General features: G+C 40.9%; 1 protein-coding gene across 3 annotated transcripts; it reads left to right on the forward strand.

Annotated features, from left to right (window-relative positions):
- The first annotated feature begins 1,553 nt into the window (after positions 1-1,553).
- RBM45 (RNA binding motif protein 45) lies at positions 1,554-16,511 on the forward strand. Of its 3 annotated transcripts, none has more exons than XM_075430224.1 (10): positions 1,554-1,950; positions 3,414-3,536; positions 3,668-3,794; positions 5,234-5,344; positions 5,678-5,857; positions 6,790-6,919; positions 8,193-8,289; positions 8,651-8,817; positions 10,219-10,415; positions 14,696-16,511. In XM_075430224.1, the coding sequence occupies exons 1-9, from the start codon at positions 1,573-1,575 to the stop codon at positions 10,409-10,411; spliced, it is 1,506 nt and encodes a 501-aa protein (XP_075286339.1). In that variant the 5' UTR covers positions 1,554-1,572; the 3' UTR covers positions 10,412-10,415; positions 14,696-16,511. The 3 variants fall into 3 exon arrangements, with proteins under 3 accessions (XP_075286339.1, XP_075286342.1, XP_075286341.1); XM_075430227.1 differs by having other exon boundaries at positions 8,654-8,817; XM_075430226.1 differs by lacking the exon at positions 14,696-16,511 and adding an exon at positions 13,421-14,686.
- The last annotated feature ends 279 nt before the right edge of the window (positions 16,512-16,790 follow it).

A 16,790-nucleotide genomic window follows, 5' to 3' on the forward strand; every position in this document is an offset into this window, starting at 1 on the left:
GAGGAGGGGTGTCACCAGCAGGACAACAGAGGTGACCCTTCCCATCTACTCAGGACTAGTGAGGAGTACTCTGTCCACCTCTGGGCTCCCCAGTATGAGAGAGACCTGGACATGCGGAGAGAGTCCAGCGAAGGGACGCTAAGGTCACTAAGGGACTGGAGCATCTCGCATATGAGGAAAGGCTGAGAGAGCTGGGACTGTTTAGCCAAGAGAAGTCTCATCATGTGTATAAATAGCTGAAGGGATGGAGTAAAGAAAATGGATCCAGACTCTTCACAGTGGTGCCCAGTGACAGGACCAGAGGCAATGGGCATAAACTGGGGTCGGGGCAATCCCAAGACCAAATACAGGCTGGGCGGAGAATGGATTGAGAGAAGCCCTGAGGAGAAGGACTGGGGGATGCTGGTTGATGAGAAGCTCAACATGACCCAGCAGTGTGTGTTCGCAGCCCAGAAGGCCAGCCACATCCTGGGCAGCATCCAAAGCAGCGTGGCCAGCAGGGCAAGGGAGGGGATCCTGCCCCTCTGCTCCGCTTTGGTGAGACCCCACCTGGAGTCCTGCGTCCAGCTCTGGAGCCCTCAGCACAGGAAAGACATGGACCTGTTAGAGTGGGTCCAGAGGAGGCCACAAAAATGATGGGAGGGCTGGAACACCTCTGTGTGAGGAAAGGCTGAGAGAATTAGGGCTGTTAGCCAGGAGCAGAGAAGGCTCTAGGGAGACCTTATTGCAGCCTTCCAGCACCTGAAGGGGCCTACAAGAAAGCTGGAGAGGAGCTTTTTACAAGGGCATGGATTGACAGGACAAGGGGCAATGGCTTTAAACTGAAAGAGGGTAGATTTAGGTTAAGATATACGGAATAAATTCTTTTACTGTGGGGGTGGTGAGGCGCTGGAACAGGTTTCCCAGAGAAGCTGTGGCTGCCCCCTCCCTGGGAGTGTTCAAGGCCAGGTTGGATGGGGCTTTGAGCAACCTGGTCCAGTGGAAGGTGTCCCTGCCCATGGCAGGGGGATTGGAACTGGATGACCTCTAAAGGTCCCTTCCAATCCAAACCATTCTGTGATTCTCTGAAGCACGGGAAGTTCTGAACATCAGAAAACGCTTTTCCCCTGCGACGGTGACCGAGCTCTGGCACAGCCTGCCCAGAGATGCTGTGGAGCCTCCCTCCTTCCCTGGGGACGCGGGAAAGCCGCCTGACAGGGCCCGGGCGGCAGGGGCTGGTCCCGCTGAGGTTCCTGCCGTGCGCTGGCTCTGTGACACCGGGCGCTGCCAGCGGAGAGGGGGAGCCCGGGAGCGCCTTTCCTCGGCACCAGTCCTCCGTTCGTCTCCGCTGCCGCTGCCGGGGAGCAGGCGCCTGTCTCCGCCGGGGCAGACGCGCCGGTGCCCCGGGCGGGCCGGGCTGCTCTCCCGCCGCACGGCCGCTCTCCCCGGGGAGCAGGCTGCGCCGCACGGCCCGGCCGACGGTGGCGCCGAAACCCGGCGTCGGGCGGTGCTGGAGCCCCGCCCGCCGCAGGCGAGGCCGCGGCCCTGATGGGAGGCGGGGGGGGCGCGGCCTGCGCGGAGGAGGCGGAAGACATGTTGTCTCCCCGACGGAAAGGGCGCTGCGGCCGTTCCTCGCCGGCGCCCGAGAAAAGCCAGCGGTCCCCGGTGGGCCGGGAGCCCGGCGGCCCCGCTATGGAGGAGGGTGGCGGCTTCCGCCTCTCGGCCGAGTGCCTGGACGAGCCGCCCAACAGCCGGGTCTTCGTGGTGCTGGGCAAAGACACCGGCGAGGCGGTGATCCGGGAGCGCTTCGCCCCGTTCGGGGACATCCAGAACATCTGGCTGCTGCGGGACAAGCGCACTAACGAGTCCCGCGGCATCGCCTTCATCAAGTTCGCCCGCAGCTCGCAGGCCTGCCGGGCCATGGAGGAGATGCACGGCCGCAGCCTTGTCCCCGACACCAAGCCCATCAAGGTACCGCCGCCGGGGAGCGGGGCAGAGCGAGCGGGGGGCCCGGCGTGGCGGCCGCGGAGGGGCCTGACGGTAGCGTCGGCCTGCGCGGGGGCCGCGGGGAGCGCCTGGGCTCGGGGCGGGCCGCGCCGCGGGGACGGGCGGCGGGCACCGAGCCGCCGCGGGGAGCCCCGGAGCCGCCCGGTGCGGCGGGCTCCCCCCCGCACGCGATGCTGGTGCCGGACGAGTCACCCGGTGGGGCCGGGGCCCGGCGGGGGCCGGCGGCGGGTCCCACGCGTGGCTGCGGCTGCAGCAGGCCGGGGGAGAGCGCGGAACCTGGGCGCTGGCTTTCCCGTTGTTGGCGTGGGTTTTCCCTGGTCGTTGTGGCTTACGTGGAGGTCATCTCTGTGAAGTGTCCCAGGACAGTGCATGTGAAGTGTGGTAAGGGGCATCGAGGTGGATAAATAGAATTGTCTTTGCAAGAATATTTTACGTTGGTTTTGTGTCTTGTGCACAGGGTTTTTTCAGATTCAAAATTTGAACAAAAACTCAAAAATTGCGCTTTCTTTTTGATCCGTGGTACTTGCTGGCAGCTTTGGACCTCTTGAATTGTGTTCCTCTTCCCCAAGTACCAAGAAGATACAAATGACTTTGAACAGGGAAAGAAGATTCCACGTGTTTCGTTTGTAAAAGCGATTGAGTCAGTAAAACCTTTTCTGAAGAACTTTCCATTAGAAGGCAACAGATCAGCATTGTATTGCTTACTCCCTTGCATGGCCATGAGAAAAATAATTTAAGAGCTCTGTGAAATCAGTTGCTGCTTTTGTATAAGAGACTTACTTTGAAGGTTGTTTGCATTTTTTTCTTAATTGATTGCTTTGGGTTTTTCTGCTTTGTTTTGTTTTGGTTTTTTGCTGGGTTGTCTTCTGGGGTGCATTTTTGAGATGAAATACATTTTGGTAATTACAAAAGATTTTAACAGTGACGTATGTGAGAAATGACAGTCCTTCATGGAGCACTAGATGTGCAGACTGTGGCCCAGCTGAGCAGTCAGCTGCAGTAGCAAGGTTTTATTAAGCTACTAAACTTTGCTATTTTCTTGCTTTTTGTTACTACTGCTATACCAGGCCTGTTGCAGTAATGCATTTGTTGCTACCTCACATGCCACCAGTGACATTGGCAGTCCTGCTGAATCCAGCTTCAGTATTCCTGACCATTCTTCATTGTCCCTAGTGAGAACTTCTGCTGGCCCCTGTCTTGTTGGGGAAACCATTTCAGGTGTGTTACACTTGTAGGTCTCTTGTCACAGATGCTTCTGTGATCGGAGATGTGTTGGTGTTGTGTGTGTCCCCCCCCTATTAGGAAAGTGAGCTTAAGTGAAAAAAAAAAATACAAAGTCTTGTTAAGACAAACTATTTTTCTTGCTTGTTGATATGTGGTTAAGACTCTTTGTCCAGTAATTGATGTCTATGTAATTATTTCATTAGGTATTTATTGCTCAGTCAAGAGCTTCTGGAAGCCACCGAGATGTTGAAGATGAGGAGCTCACGCGAATTTTTGTTATGATACCAAAATCCTATACAGAGGAAGATCTGCGAGAGAAGTTCAAGGTACTGATTTGCTCTTTGTTAATTGTTATTTTAAATTGTTTTTTCTTTTAAATTTACCAGGAGGTCTTAATGCATGGAACTTTAATGCATTTTCTAGTACTGTAAATTAATACCCTTTTTAATTGTTCTAGATGTATGGAGACATTGAATATTGCAGCATTATTAAAAACAAGACTACTGGAGAAAGTAAAGGTTTGGGCTATGTGAGGTATTTAAAACCATCGCAAGCTGCCCGAGCAATTGAAGAGTGTGATCGAAGTAAGAATCTGACTTAATTCTTTCAAGTTTTTCACAATAAGTGTCTATCATCAATAGTGTACCTTTAATTTTTAGTTTTGTTTGCAAATAAATTTCTTATGATGTAGACACATCTTGAGACAAAGTTCTGTTGCAAATGAAAAACAGTAGTATTAGCAGTCATTGAGAACAGTCACTTGATTACATTCTTGCAGGACCAGACTGCAAGTAAAATCAGTGAAGAGAGTTTAAAATGGATACAGAGTTTTCTTTCGTGCATTATTATTGGTCTGCAATGTAGACTTCATACACAGGAAAACCTCACTGTAAGGTATCCCTAGGAATATGCATTTTTAGTCAAATATATTTGATATGAAATGAATTTATATATAAAAATGTTTGATAATCCGTAGGGATTCTGTTGTGGTTACATTTACAAATTCATCCTAACTGAAGTTTGGGGGATTGTTTTGTTTGTTTTCATTTTATGTCATGAATGAAAGACTGTGTATGCTTTATGACCAACAATCTCTGTCATTTGGTTAACATTGGTACTAGAGCATAAATGTTAATGAATATTAGTGAGTTGGGTGGAAGGCCACCACGGTGGTCAGGGGCTGAAGCGAATGATGTATTGCTCATCCGGGAGAAGAAAGGCTTTTGGGGAAACCTAAGAGCAGCCTTCCAGTCCAACCTCCTGTTCAATGTTTGGTTAATTACAAATATGAAACAACTTGGCATGTGGATCTAGCGGGGTTTTTTTTTTGGTGTTCTTGTGTGCTTTTTTCCCCCCATTAACATACATAGTAGTTCTACATCATATCTATCATAAGTGGCTCTGTGAAAATTATATTTGTGACAATTCTTGCATAGGAATATGAGTCTGAGATTACTTAGAGGTTAAATTTTATTTCCTTTCTGCTGTAAAGTTAAAATTAAGTTAGTTGGATAGCCTGAGAGCAACACCTAATTTTTTTTCATAAAATCAAAATGTAAATCAGTGCAAAACATACATGAACTGCTGTTATAGCATGGAAGATCAGGTGGTTGCTTCCAGAGTATCTCTGAATCCTGCCCGTTATCACAGAATGGTTGAGGTTGGACGGTCACCTGGGCATGGTGGTTGCCCAGAACCACATCCAGATAGCTTTTGAATATCTCCAAGGATGGAGACTGCACAGCCTCCCTGGCCAACCTGAGCCAGTACTCCGTCACCGTCACAGCAAGTAGGCTCTGTTGTGCTTAATTTGTGACTAAGAGTAGTTCTGTGTGGAAGCTGTTAACTTTCACATCATTATTATGGCACACGTCAAGAGTTACAGATTAGTTCTTTTCCTAAAGCCAGCACTTACTAGGTTTTCTGAAGAACATGTTCTAAATATGATACTTGAAGAATGCAGATCCTGTCAGGTAATTCAGATGTGCTGAGGTGTTGCTATATGTATGGTTGTTTCTTTCAGGCTACAGGGCCATTTTGGCTGAACCTAAAAATAAGTCATCCGAGTCCTTAGAACAAGATTATTATAGTAATAGCACGAGGCAAGAACCAAGAGGAAACACGCTTCCATTTTGTAAGTCACAGCTTTTTATACTAAATATGATTTAGTCTTGAGTATGGTCACAAAGTAAGAATGCAGTTTGGAAGAAGGGAATCTAACAAAGGCTTAAATCAACATGTAGTAGATTGGGTATTGGAGTTAGAAACAAGTCAGGTATTTCGTTTCAGTATTTTTGTGGCTTGCTTTGCTCTAGTTGGCTGATTGCTTTGTGACTGCGTTAGTGAAATAAACCTGTTACCTTTAGTATATAGTTGACCTAGATTACTTTTGAATGAAAAATATATGTGAAATGAAAGCATGCTAGTGTGATGACTCAAATTATTTATTTTTATGTTGATCATTGAGGTGGGCAGCCAGAGTTTTGTAGTTTTGAAAAAAATGAGAGCAGAATTCAAGAGTCAGTCTCCAAACGTCTGTCAGTGGTATCGCGGCTTCCCTTTATTCAAGAGCAGCTGTTTGCCCTCTTTGATCTGGTTCCAGGACTGGAATATTGTGATGTTCAGCGAGATCCTCATACTAATAGTGGTAAGTAAAAGTACAAAAAGTTGTGGCTTTTTTTTTTTTTTCTTTTTGTGAGTGGAATGCATCTTAATTGTACTTGAGTTCATTTGTATTGCAAAATACAGTACGCTTGCTGGGAAGAATTAATTTTTTATGTGTCAGTGGCTGCTGCTGTCACTGATGCATAAACCCAAAAATGCAGTTTTGTTTGAAACCCTGTTTACACATAGTCTTAAATACCTTTATTTTCAGGTAATAGAATCTCAAGGACAGAATCAAAACCATAAGAAGTTTTTTTTGGTCAATTTAAGGTAATAGTTTTGGGCAGAACGAAAGGACAAAAAGCTTTGAAAATTATTAGACTTCTGGTTTTAAACTTCTCTAAACAGATCTTCTGAGTTTTCATCTTGAAATGGTGTGTGTGTAGAAGCTGACATGAGTAAACGTGATTAAATCATTCCAAAAAGAACAGTGTTTTGTATTGGAAGGATTGTTTTGGTTTCAGACGTCTTGTTGTTTTGCTATGCCTGAGAAAAATGAGGAAGAGCTTTCTTCTCCAAGAAGCTCGAAATGGAAATGATTTGGAGAGTTACAGTGTAACTTTACAGTACTGGAGATTCACTGTTGATGAGATAATTGCATTTTAAAATAATGAAGTTGTGTATGTTTTTGTTTCTAATTCAGGGTTAGGGAAGAAGACATGTTTTTACTTGTGTTGCTTTATTACCAGCTTTTCAAGTTAGCATAAATCTAGTTGATCTGTCACTAGTTAATTCCACTGAGGTTTTCTTCAGGAATACTACTGATGTTGCTATTAAGTTACATACTCTCTGGTAAAACGAGAATAATTTTGTATTGTGCCTAATACACAGTTTAATCATATTGCTTTATATGAGTGTAGTTTGTTCTTAGGATTTACCTGTATCATGCTGAAACTGTGTGCATTGTATTTGTAGGATACGCTGTGATTCAGTACAGTACTGCTGCATCAGCTATATATGCCAAGTATAAATTACATGGTTTTGAGTATCCTCCTGGAAATCGATTAACTGTCATTTTTCTAGAAGATGGGAATGATAGCTCAGAGTAAGTATCAGTACATAGAGACAAAAAGTTATAAGTTGTGTTCTGGAGAGCAAAATTAAAAAAAAAAAAATTTTAACATAAGAAGTAACAGCAGAATCACTGTGATCTTGTTTCATAATTGTAGATAGTATTTTCTGAAATGTAGATGTTTTGGGTAAGGTTTTTTATTGAATGGTTTAGAATTGGCCTTTTGAAACTTAACTAGTCTTTGATAAAGAAGAGATTAAAATATATATTCTTAAGATACATTGGAAAATCTTGGAATTGGCAAGATTCTTTACCAATGTCTCTGTAATATGTAACAAGTATGGAATGTGTTTTTGATGAGGTTTTTGTATTAAAACCAGGTTTATCTACTTGATCTCTTGGTTGTGTTTGCAGTACTACAAATAGTAGCCTTGTGAAGCGCACATGTAGAGTCAAACTGTTGGGTGCTGAGGATCTGATGGCCCCACTGTGCGGGGAGCATCAGGTTTTTACTTTGACCATTTCTATATTCTGTTCCTGTGATCTGAGTGCCCATTACAAGTTGGAGTGGCTTGTGTACGCTCCTGTAGTGAATGTTTTGGCTTAGTTTCGTCCTAAAGGAGTCTAGTTCATGTCAAACCTATCCTGGGGTATGAATGAGGACAGTAAGAAGGGCCAGTGGGGAGATTCATTTCAGAAGTGCATGCCTGATCTAAACTAAAAAAATAATAATTGCAACCATCCTTCTTGCAAGCAATTTCCTTCATTCTTCAGTAATTCCTACTATTTCGTGGCCCTACAACATGGGCTATGAATCTATGCGAAAAGTGCAATTGCTTTTTCTTACTCCCCAACAGAAAAAAGAAAAATTACTGGAAAATGAGAGCTGGAAATAAACTTTCTGTGATAATATTCTGACTTCTGAGTTGAATCTGTGTTCTGTATTGAAACAGGTGATTTTTTTTTTTCTGTCCCTTCTGCCTCTTAGGCACCTTTCATAAAATGTAGTGGGTTCTGTAGAGTTATTTTTTTTTTAATCCCACTGGAGTATAAAAAAAAGGAAGAGTTTTGTATCTCTGTATGTAGAAATGTATGAGTGTGTTCCATGAGTTGCAGCTAGCATACATACTTTCAGATCATATCTAGTGTCATGAAAGCCTGACTTGATTTTTGTTATCTACGGGAGTTTACAGATTTCCAGAGATACTTTTAGATGTGCGTTAAAACTTATATTCTCTTGCTGAATTTAAGATTACCATAACTTAGCTCTTTCTTTAAAATAGTTTATTATCATTTCTGCTTGCAGCCTCATCAGAAAAATGGCAACACAGCTGGTAACAGCACATGTGTCATCAGTGTTGCGGAATAATAATGCAGTTGTTCAGCAGTATAGGACACCTCCTGTAAGTTACTATAATGGATACTGTTAATATTCTTCTGAACTGTTGTAAGAAACTTCAGATGTGTCAATAAAGACACTTCTTCTGTAACTGTTTTAGAAGCTACATTTTTAGGATGTACCTCCACTTGGTTAGTACAGCTTTATTCCATGAAAAGGTGTTTGATCTTACTTGGATTTGTTGTTCAACTTAATGAAATAAGCAAAGTAAACAAATTAAGATGAGAAGTGGTAAAGCATGTTGATGTCCTATGTTGGGAACAAAAATTGTAAATAAGGTAAAATTACTTTTTCTTCCCCCCCCCCCCCCCCCCCCCCCCCCCCCGTCAGTTAATTTATACTTGCATTTTTTTCCCCTGTTTCAGCAGACTTTTGGAGGAACCTCTGGCTCGCAGTTACTTCAGCCCCAAACAGATGCCATACTTCCACCACACAAAAAAAAAGTTCCACCTGACACTTCTGTGAAGGAAAGACTTTTCATACTTTTTCATCCTCATCCTTTACCTGTAAATGTATTGGAGGATGTGTTCTGGTAAGACTCCATTTACAAATAAGTGTTCTCTAACCCAAAACGTAACCATGAAATATTTAAAATAAATGTTGAAAATAAAAGAAGGTTGCTGTCATGAAAACTCTTTCAGAAAAGACAGTGTCCAGTGATCAATAAGTAATAACTGACCAATAGGTAACGGCTGCTTTTTAAAACAACTGTGTAATGGAATTCACCTTGACACATAGATGCAGTGGCATCATTGCAGCAGCTTTATTATTGGTTAATGTAATCTGAAGTAAAATGTCTAATATCTTAAAATTTTTTAACCAAAAAAATCTACTTCCTGTTCTTATAGCCAAATCTACTTGGCATTTTCTTGCATATATTTCTATAGGGAATTTAAGTATTTTGATAAGTTTCCACAGTAACTTAAGGGAGTAAGTATGAGGAGGGTTTTTTTTTTCTGATATGTCCTGACACATTTTGCTGGTTTGCATTTTATTGACACTATTTCAGCCATTCCTTTCACACTACCTCCCTATGAGGAGCAAAGACTTGAGAGAGAATTTTTGCCATCTTTAAAACAAATCTATAGTTCAGCTGTTCTTCAGTATTTTATATTTATTTAGTTTTAGTATATTCTTGAAGAAGACCACAATGTTTCTCTCTGCTAATAGCTGGCATTTGTAATACATCTTTGGAAAGCCAAAGTATTTTCAAAGGTCCAGGAGGAGAAAAGAAACAATGTGCACTTGTGTGGAATCTAAAACTGTACATATTTGATATACTGGGTTTTCTTAATCAGATGCTGGAGCAGAAAAAGGCTATGCACCCTAGTCTTGACACTTGTATAACTTTGGTGTGAAGCAAGCAGACTTTATTTTTTGAAAACATTTTCTAAGGAACAGTCTGGGAGTCTCCTGAGGGCTTGGAAATCTGGACTTTTCCCTAAAGCTTTAGCGCTTGCTTTCCGAGTCATTTCAGTGAGACCTTGTCAAAGAGGAATCACAACTGAGCAAGTTCATGTAAGTGAGATGCAAGTTTAGCCTCTGAGTTATCTGATGGTTTGTGTGTGTTCTTTTTCATTTGTTTGGGTTTTTGTATTGTTTTGTTTTTGTGAGTTTTCTTGAGTGCTATTTACTGTTTGGGGACTATGGTATTGATTAGCTTTACATCTTCTTTTAAAGAAGAGATAAATCACTGGTGTTTGTGGTTCTATTGTAATATTCTGTAGAAAACATTGCCTACGATCTTTTGATTTTATTTCTGTTCTGCCTGGAATTCTCGATAATGCAATATGAAAATTGGGGGCAGCACAAGAAAATACAGCATACATATGAGAATATAGTTTTTGCAGCTACCAAATCAGATATTTCAGATTGGATAATAAATATCTATGTTGCAGAAAAACCTGTATATCTTTTTTTTTTTTTTTTTCAGTCGTTTTGGACACTTGATAAAAGTTTACCTTGTGGCTGGAAAAAATGTGGGTTATGCAAAATTTGCAGACAGAGCAAGTGCCAGTGATGCCATAACTGCGTTACATGGCAAGATTGTGAATGGTGTCAGGCTTAAAGTAAGGTTGGCAGACTCACCTACAGAAGAATCTAACAAACGTCAGAGAACTTACTGAGCAGGTGAGTACCCAGTCTGAGCTATTACTTACACTGAAGTTTGACTGCTTGAAATAGTGATAGGCAAAGGTTTTTGAAGTTAGATATGAATATGTTAGCTAAAAATAGATTTAAAGTTTATCATTACAACTTGAAATTTATTTTGTGATATATGTGTGTGTATACATATGTGTACGTATGGGTGCTTATATATGCACATGTACACTTTAGTAAAAATCTATTTTTATAATTTTTGAACAAAAATGAACCAGTTGATTAACATCAGTCTGGATGTTCGTAGAAATACTTACTTTATGTACATGAGGGTGTCAGTTAACTTTGGAAAGAATATGCAAAAATAAAGAACGCAACTGAGATCAGCTTGTGTGTGTCTGTCTTTCATTAAGAGCTTGTGCCCTCACAGTGGTGTTGGATAAAGATGCAGAGTTTAGCACTCAAAGGGCAAAGGAGGGAAGGGGTAAAAAAAGGACATGGGAAGGACAGGGAAGGTTGCCTGCCAAGTGAAACTGAAGGTTTGGGAAATTTGGGTCATCTGGATTCTCAAAAACCAGGTGTAGCTGGAATGTGTGATAGTGAAGAAAATACTGCAGAGCTTGTTATGGAGTGACTGAGGTGTATGTTTGAGAAAATTAGTTCGAGATCTTTTTAGTTGATTCTTATGGCCTGGGAAAGCTGCCTCAGTTCATAGAGAGGTTTTCTAGACTTTAGGGACTAAAATTCACTTTTAAAACACTGGTTTGATTAAAATTACTTTTTTTTTTTTTTGTTAACATTACAACTATTACCAAGAGAGAAATATAGTTGGGGGAAGAAAGGCTAAGCCCTGTTTCCTACAAAATAACTCACAAATATTATTGTAGCTTCCAGATAATTTCAGTAGCCATATTATCTTTGTAGGGGACATGCAGTTTTGCTTTAACTTATTCAGAAAACACCACATGCAATCCTGACTCTCTTTGCATAAATATTTTACTTCTCAGTTTCACTCCTTCTGCCTTTCTTTGTGTAGATACTCTTTGTGACCCGGGAGTTGCAAAGACCAAAAAAGATTTTGCCCATAGTGTTTTTTTCCTATTGTTTTCCTAAGGACTTTCACGTTGCTTTTTGATAAGCAGCAGTCACTAAAGGTGGCCTTAGTCTTTTTACAGAACTTGCTTCTTAAAAAAATGGGTTTCTGGCATTCTATTTTCTGCATTGAATTGTAGCTAAAACTGATTTGAAGCTTTCTTTAATCAGCAGCTCTGGTGAATGCAATTTTAAGTGACTTGTACCCATGCTCTTATCTTTGTACAAAGGTTTTGTTTGTTTTTAATGCAACTTTGACTTCCAGAAGTAAAAAGCCAGCCTTTTGGTTGCTGCAGGAATAATGATAATGTAAAGTGTAATGTAATACCAGGTCTGCATTGACTACTTTTTTACTAGAAAAGTGCAGATGCAGTATGCATCCAAGATTATAAAGATGATTTATCCTTACTTTTTTTTTTCTTTAACGAAGAGTAAAACGACTGGGAGGTTCTCTTCTGATTGTCAAGCTAAAACGGATTTTTTTTTTTTTATTCTCACACACACGCATGCACGTGTACACAAGCACACATTTTTCCAGTGTGGTGTTTTGAGAGGATTCTTTAAGGTGTGTAGCAGACAAAAGATGCAGTTGGTCACCAAATGGGATTTTCAGAAGGATAGAACTTACTTTATGTTTCAAATTATGTTCAAAAATACTGATGTATACCTATTATTGACTATTCAGAAACCTGAACTCCCTGATGAGGTGAGGGTAAGACATACACATTCGCTGTTGTGCCATTTTGCCTAATTGGAAGACTGGAGAAATAAGGCCATATTTGAAAAATAATCTTTTTATGCATGCAAAATTACAGCAGACCTCCTTTGTCCTTTCCTAAGTTTTTTTTTGTGTTTCTGTAAATTTTCAAATAATAAAGAGAACTAGTTTTAGTTTGTTCAAAGACAGACACCCTAAATCTGTCTTGGACAGATTACCTGTAGTTCTGGTGCGAATGAGTGCTGAGCGTTTCCCCTCTGGTTAGCCTTTCATCTGCTGTGTCTGTGCACTAACACAGGTAGAAGGGCTTCCCAAGTCTGCTGTGTTAGATCTTGTTAACGTCCTGTACATCAGGTTTCTGATGCTGAGTCTCTCAGTGGGTTGTCTTAGCATCTATCTCTTCTTAGGACAGACAGACAAAATTACTTGCTCTTTGTCCTTTAGCTGGTTTCTCAAATTCAAACAAAATGGTACATAAAAAGAAAGATTCCATCTGTGCTTCTTGAAGAGGGCTTGCCCATTTAAATCGAGCGTACCGCTGTGTGACTCTGCATTGGACTGACTGACAAACAAGTTTTGCAGTAGTGAAATCAAAATATAAGCTTCTAAGTCTTTAAATTGTGCATGTGAAAGGGGATGGAATTCTTTCTATCTCTGAAGTAGTACTTTTTTTTTAAGTTGTAAGAATATTAACTTTTGTTCTTTTTGAATTGTACCTCGAGGAGATAATCTTCTTAGCTAAAACTTCTGTGAGTTTTAACTTAAGGAAGTCATTGCCTCTTAAAAAAAAAATAATCCTTTCTAAAGTCCTGTTGTATTGCTTGCCTTTATCTTTAACAAGGTGGCTGGATTTCTGCAATAGTCCATTCTATACAAGGTTCTCTGATTAAAATCTGTGAGAAGATCTGTGAATTCAATGCAGTCTATATGAAAATAAATTTGATTAATTCAATTTAAATAAAATATTTAACGCAGTTTTTATATGACTTTTTGAAGTTTTTTCTCAAATAATATTTTTCTTATGTAAATAATCTTTTAATATAATTTACAAAATTGTTTCTTAAAAAATGTTTTATGTTAATGGTGTGGTAGTGATAATGCTTTTGCAATGTAAACTTCTGATCATAAGAACAGTCTACTACCTTACAACAACCTTTGTTTATCAGGAGAATTTGAATACATGTGTATTAATATTCTGAACTAATCCATCTAATGAATTTTGCAGGCTCTGGCTCTCCTACAAGTCAATGAAAATTCAATTGTTTATATGGGTAGTTAAAAGTAGCAGAGAAGTGGTGGAAATACAGACCAATATGGTTCTTTTAACTACTATAAGTTCTAATGTAAGTTTTTTTTTGGTGTGAGGTTCTCCCCTCTTATGCTAAGTAAGTATTAATGGTTGAAATAATCACTTTAAACCATCTTGCTTTGAGTCGGTGTAGGCTTGAGAAGGCAACTACAGTGTCTGCTTCTAGGCAGTTGCTAAAAGCAGAAGCTATCTTGATGTTCTTGGTGTTGGCCAGCTTGTGCTCTCTACTCAGGTTTTTGCATTGTTTTGAGTATTTCATGAGAACCTCACTGCAATTGTCAGATGCCTGTTGTGTAAATTATATAACTTAAAAATAGTAGGGGAAGGAAAGAATTTGGTATCTTTCAGAAGAATGTATTGTGGAATTCTGATTAATCTCTTTGTTGCAACCTAGCAGTTCTGTTTAAATAGCACCACTTGCCCCTTCCCCACCCCCCCCCAAAAAGCAAGCCACAAACCAAAAAAAAAGAACCAAATCAACCACCCCCAAAATCCACCCCAAATGTTTTTCACGAAGCTTTCGGGTAGTCCATAGAAAGCAGAGCTTCTAACTATCTCTATATTAGAAACACAAAACACAGACATCTAGGGCTAGATTCCGTGGCTCCTAATAATCATTGCTGATTGGCTTTAACCCACAGCAAATGGATTCAATGCATTTTTCCCCTTCTGAAAGTGTTTGCTGCTGTTTTTAAATAATTCTTTAGTTGCTTAATAAGTTGAAAAACACTTATTCTGTCATGAAATACTTGGTTATTGTTGTCTTTTATTATCCTTGTCCTGAAAAAGTCCTGCATCACTGATTTGATTTGCGTTCATTTTTTTTAGTTAAAACTGTATTAAAATCCTGAAGTTTAACATGTATATTTATAATTACTCCTTTCTGTGCAAAAATGTTTTTAAAAAGTAATTTTATGACAGTTGAAATATACTCCAGAATAAAAAAAAAAAGCTAACTATATTTTGTATCAGCAGTATACTGCAGAAAAATTGCTAGCTTTCACATACTGCTCAGAAAAAGAGGTACTTCTTTAAATGCTGGAGAAGCATATAGAAAATTTTAATATTATTCTTCTAAATATATTAAAAGCCTTACTTATATGCTGTTGTAACAATTATGGTTTATAATCTGTATTTTAAAACAGGTATGTTGCTTTTTGATACTATTTTTTACTTGTGTTTTTTCTGCAGAAACTAAATAATGACATGACCCTCAGCTGACTGACTGTGACTGACTGAAAACGTGACTAGACATGGTTCCTGTGGACAGTGACAGCTTTTTTTTTCTTTTTTTAATTGTTACTTAGTTGATCATCTCTCTCTATATATGGTAATGTCTGGTTTTGAAAATGCAGATGTGCAGTTTTGAAAATTAGGCATTAAAATTGTAAACTGGTGGTTGTTCTTGTAGTAGTCTATAATCTTGTATTACAGAAATCTCTCTCATGTTTAAATGAATTCCTCCTCTAAGGTGGAAATTACAATGATGGGGGAAATAAATGAGTCAGCATTTTGTGGCTTGACTGGTCAGCTGATAATGATTCAGATTATAGCTGTTAAAGTAGAAGACATTTCTCATGATCCAAATTGCACTGAGAACTGAAGTACAGCAGTAAACTCAAAATGAAATAATTGTTATAAAAACTGCTAGCAAACCTGACAGTACTAAGCTAGATTTAAGAAACTAGTTGTAATAAAGAAAATTGTTCAAGTACATTCTTAAATATTCTTTTGATTTGGGCCAAAATTATTCATTATGCTTTGTATGCTGTTTAGTGAAAAGGGCTGTAGGTCAGACTACCAGCGCTGCTTACATTTATCCTTTATTATCCTGAGGTCTTTTGGTTATAACCGTGGAGAAAGTGTGGAGTCTAGGGGTGGGTTTTTTTGTTTTGAGGACCTAGGTTGGGGGTTTTTTGTGTTTTGTTTTTTGAAGTTTTTTTAAGAAGGTTTCAATGCATATGTTATTTAAGAACTGGACAATTCAGCATTTCGGCAGGATGAAGAGCATTTCAGCACAGGTGAAGAGTAAATGAAGATCTCTGTTGGCGACACAGTCAGTGGGATTGAGCGCACCCTCGGCAAGTTTGCCAGTGACACCAAGCTACGTGGTGCGGTCGACACGCTGGAGGGAAGGGATGGAATCCAAAGGACCTTGACAGGCTTGAGAGGTGGGACCGTGCAAACCTCATGAAGTTCAGCAAAGCCAAGTGCAAGGTCCTGCACATGGGTTGGGGCAATCCCAAACCCAAATACAGGCTGGGTGGAGAATGAATTGAGAGAAGCCCTGAGGAGAAGGACTGGGGGGTGCTGGTTGGTGGGAAGCTCAGCAGTGTCCACTCATAGCCCAGAAGGCCAGCCACATCCTGGGCTCCATCCAAAGCAGCATGGCCAGCAGGGTGAGGGAGGGGATTCTGCCCCTCTGCTCCACTCTGGTGAGACCCCACCTGGAGTCCTGCATCCACCTCTGGAGCCCTCAGCACAGGAAAGACATGGAGCTGTTGGAACGGGTCCAGAGGAGGCCACAGAAATGATTGGAGGGCTGGAACACCTCTGCTGTGATGACAGGCTGAAAGAGTTAGGGCTGTTCAGCCTGGAGAAGAGAAGGCTTCCAGGAGACCTTAGAGCAGCCTTCCAGTACCTGAAGGGGTCTACAAGAAAGCTGGAGAGGGACTTTCTACAAGGGCATGGAGTGACAGGGCAAGGGGCAATGGCTTTAAACTGAAAGAGGGTAGATTTAGGTTAGATATACGGAATAAATTCTTTACTGTGGGGGTGGTGAGGTGCTGGCACTGGTTGCCCAGAGAAGCTATGGCTGCCCCCTCGAAGTGTTTGAGGCCAGGTTGGATGGGGCTTTGAGCAACGTGGCCTAGTGGAAGGTGTCCCTGCCCGTGGCCGGAAGGTTGGAACTAGATGATCTTTAAGGTCCCTTCCAATCCAAACCATTCTGTGATTCTGTGAAGATAGTTCGAATAAACATTTGCACAGATAACTTTCAAATGCCAAATACTTTTCTGTGTATTCCTGAATACTACTTGTTGAATTGAAAATACCCTGGTTATTAAAACAATTTATACAGATAAAATTGATAAATTCTACTTGTATGCACACTAGAGTACAAGCATGCTCTCGGATGCATCCTGCTTCCCAGCGTCTCCAGTCCTGGTCCCTTGATAATCGGTGTAGGGAGGGACAGGGGAGCATCCTGTAACTCCCTCTGGCTCTGAGCACCTTCAGAAGGATTTCTTTCCAAGAAAGCCTTAGCTCACTGGCTCTGAGCACCTTG

Source organism: Opisthocomus hoazin, chromosome 9 (assembly GCF_030867145.1).
Source record: "Opisthocomus hoazin isolate bOpiHoa1 chromosome 9, bOpiHoa1.hap1, whole genome shotgun sequence".
NCBI classification, from domain to species: Eukaryota; Metazoa; Chordata; class Aves; order Opisthocomiformes; family Opisthocomidae; genus Opisthocomus; species Opisthocomus hoazin.

Coding starts and splice junctions, on each gene's coding strand:
- RBM45 (XM_075430224.1), top strand. CDS start 1,573: ATGTTGTCTCCCCGACGGAAAGGGCGCTGCGGCCGTTCCTCGCCGGCG. Junction 1,951..3,413: donor CCGACACCAAGCCCATCAAG/GTACCGCCGCCG, acceptor TTATTTCATTAG/GTATTTATTGCTCAGTCAAG. Junction 6,920..8,192: donor GATGGGAATGATAGCTCAGA/GTAAGTATCAGT, acceptor TTCTGCTTGCAG/CCTCATCAGAAAAATGGCAA.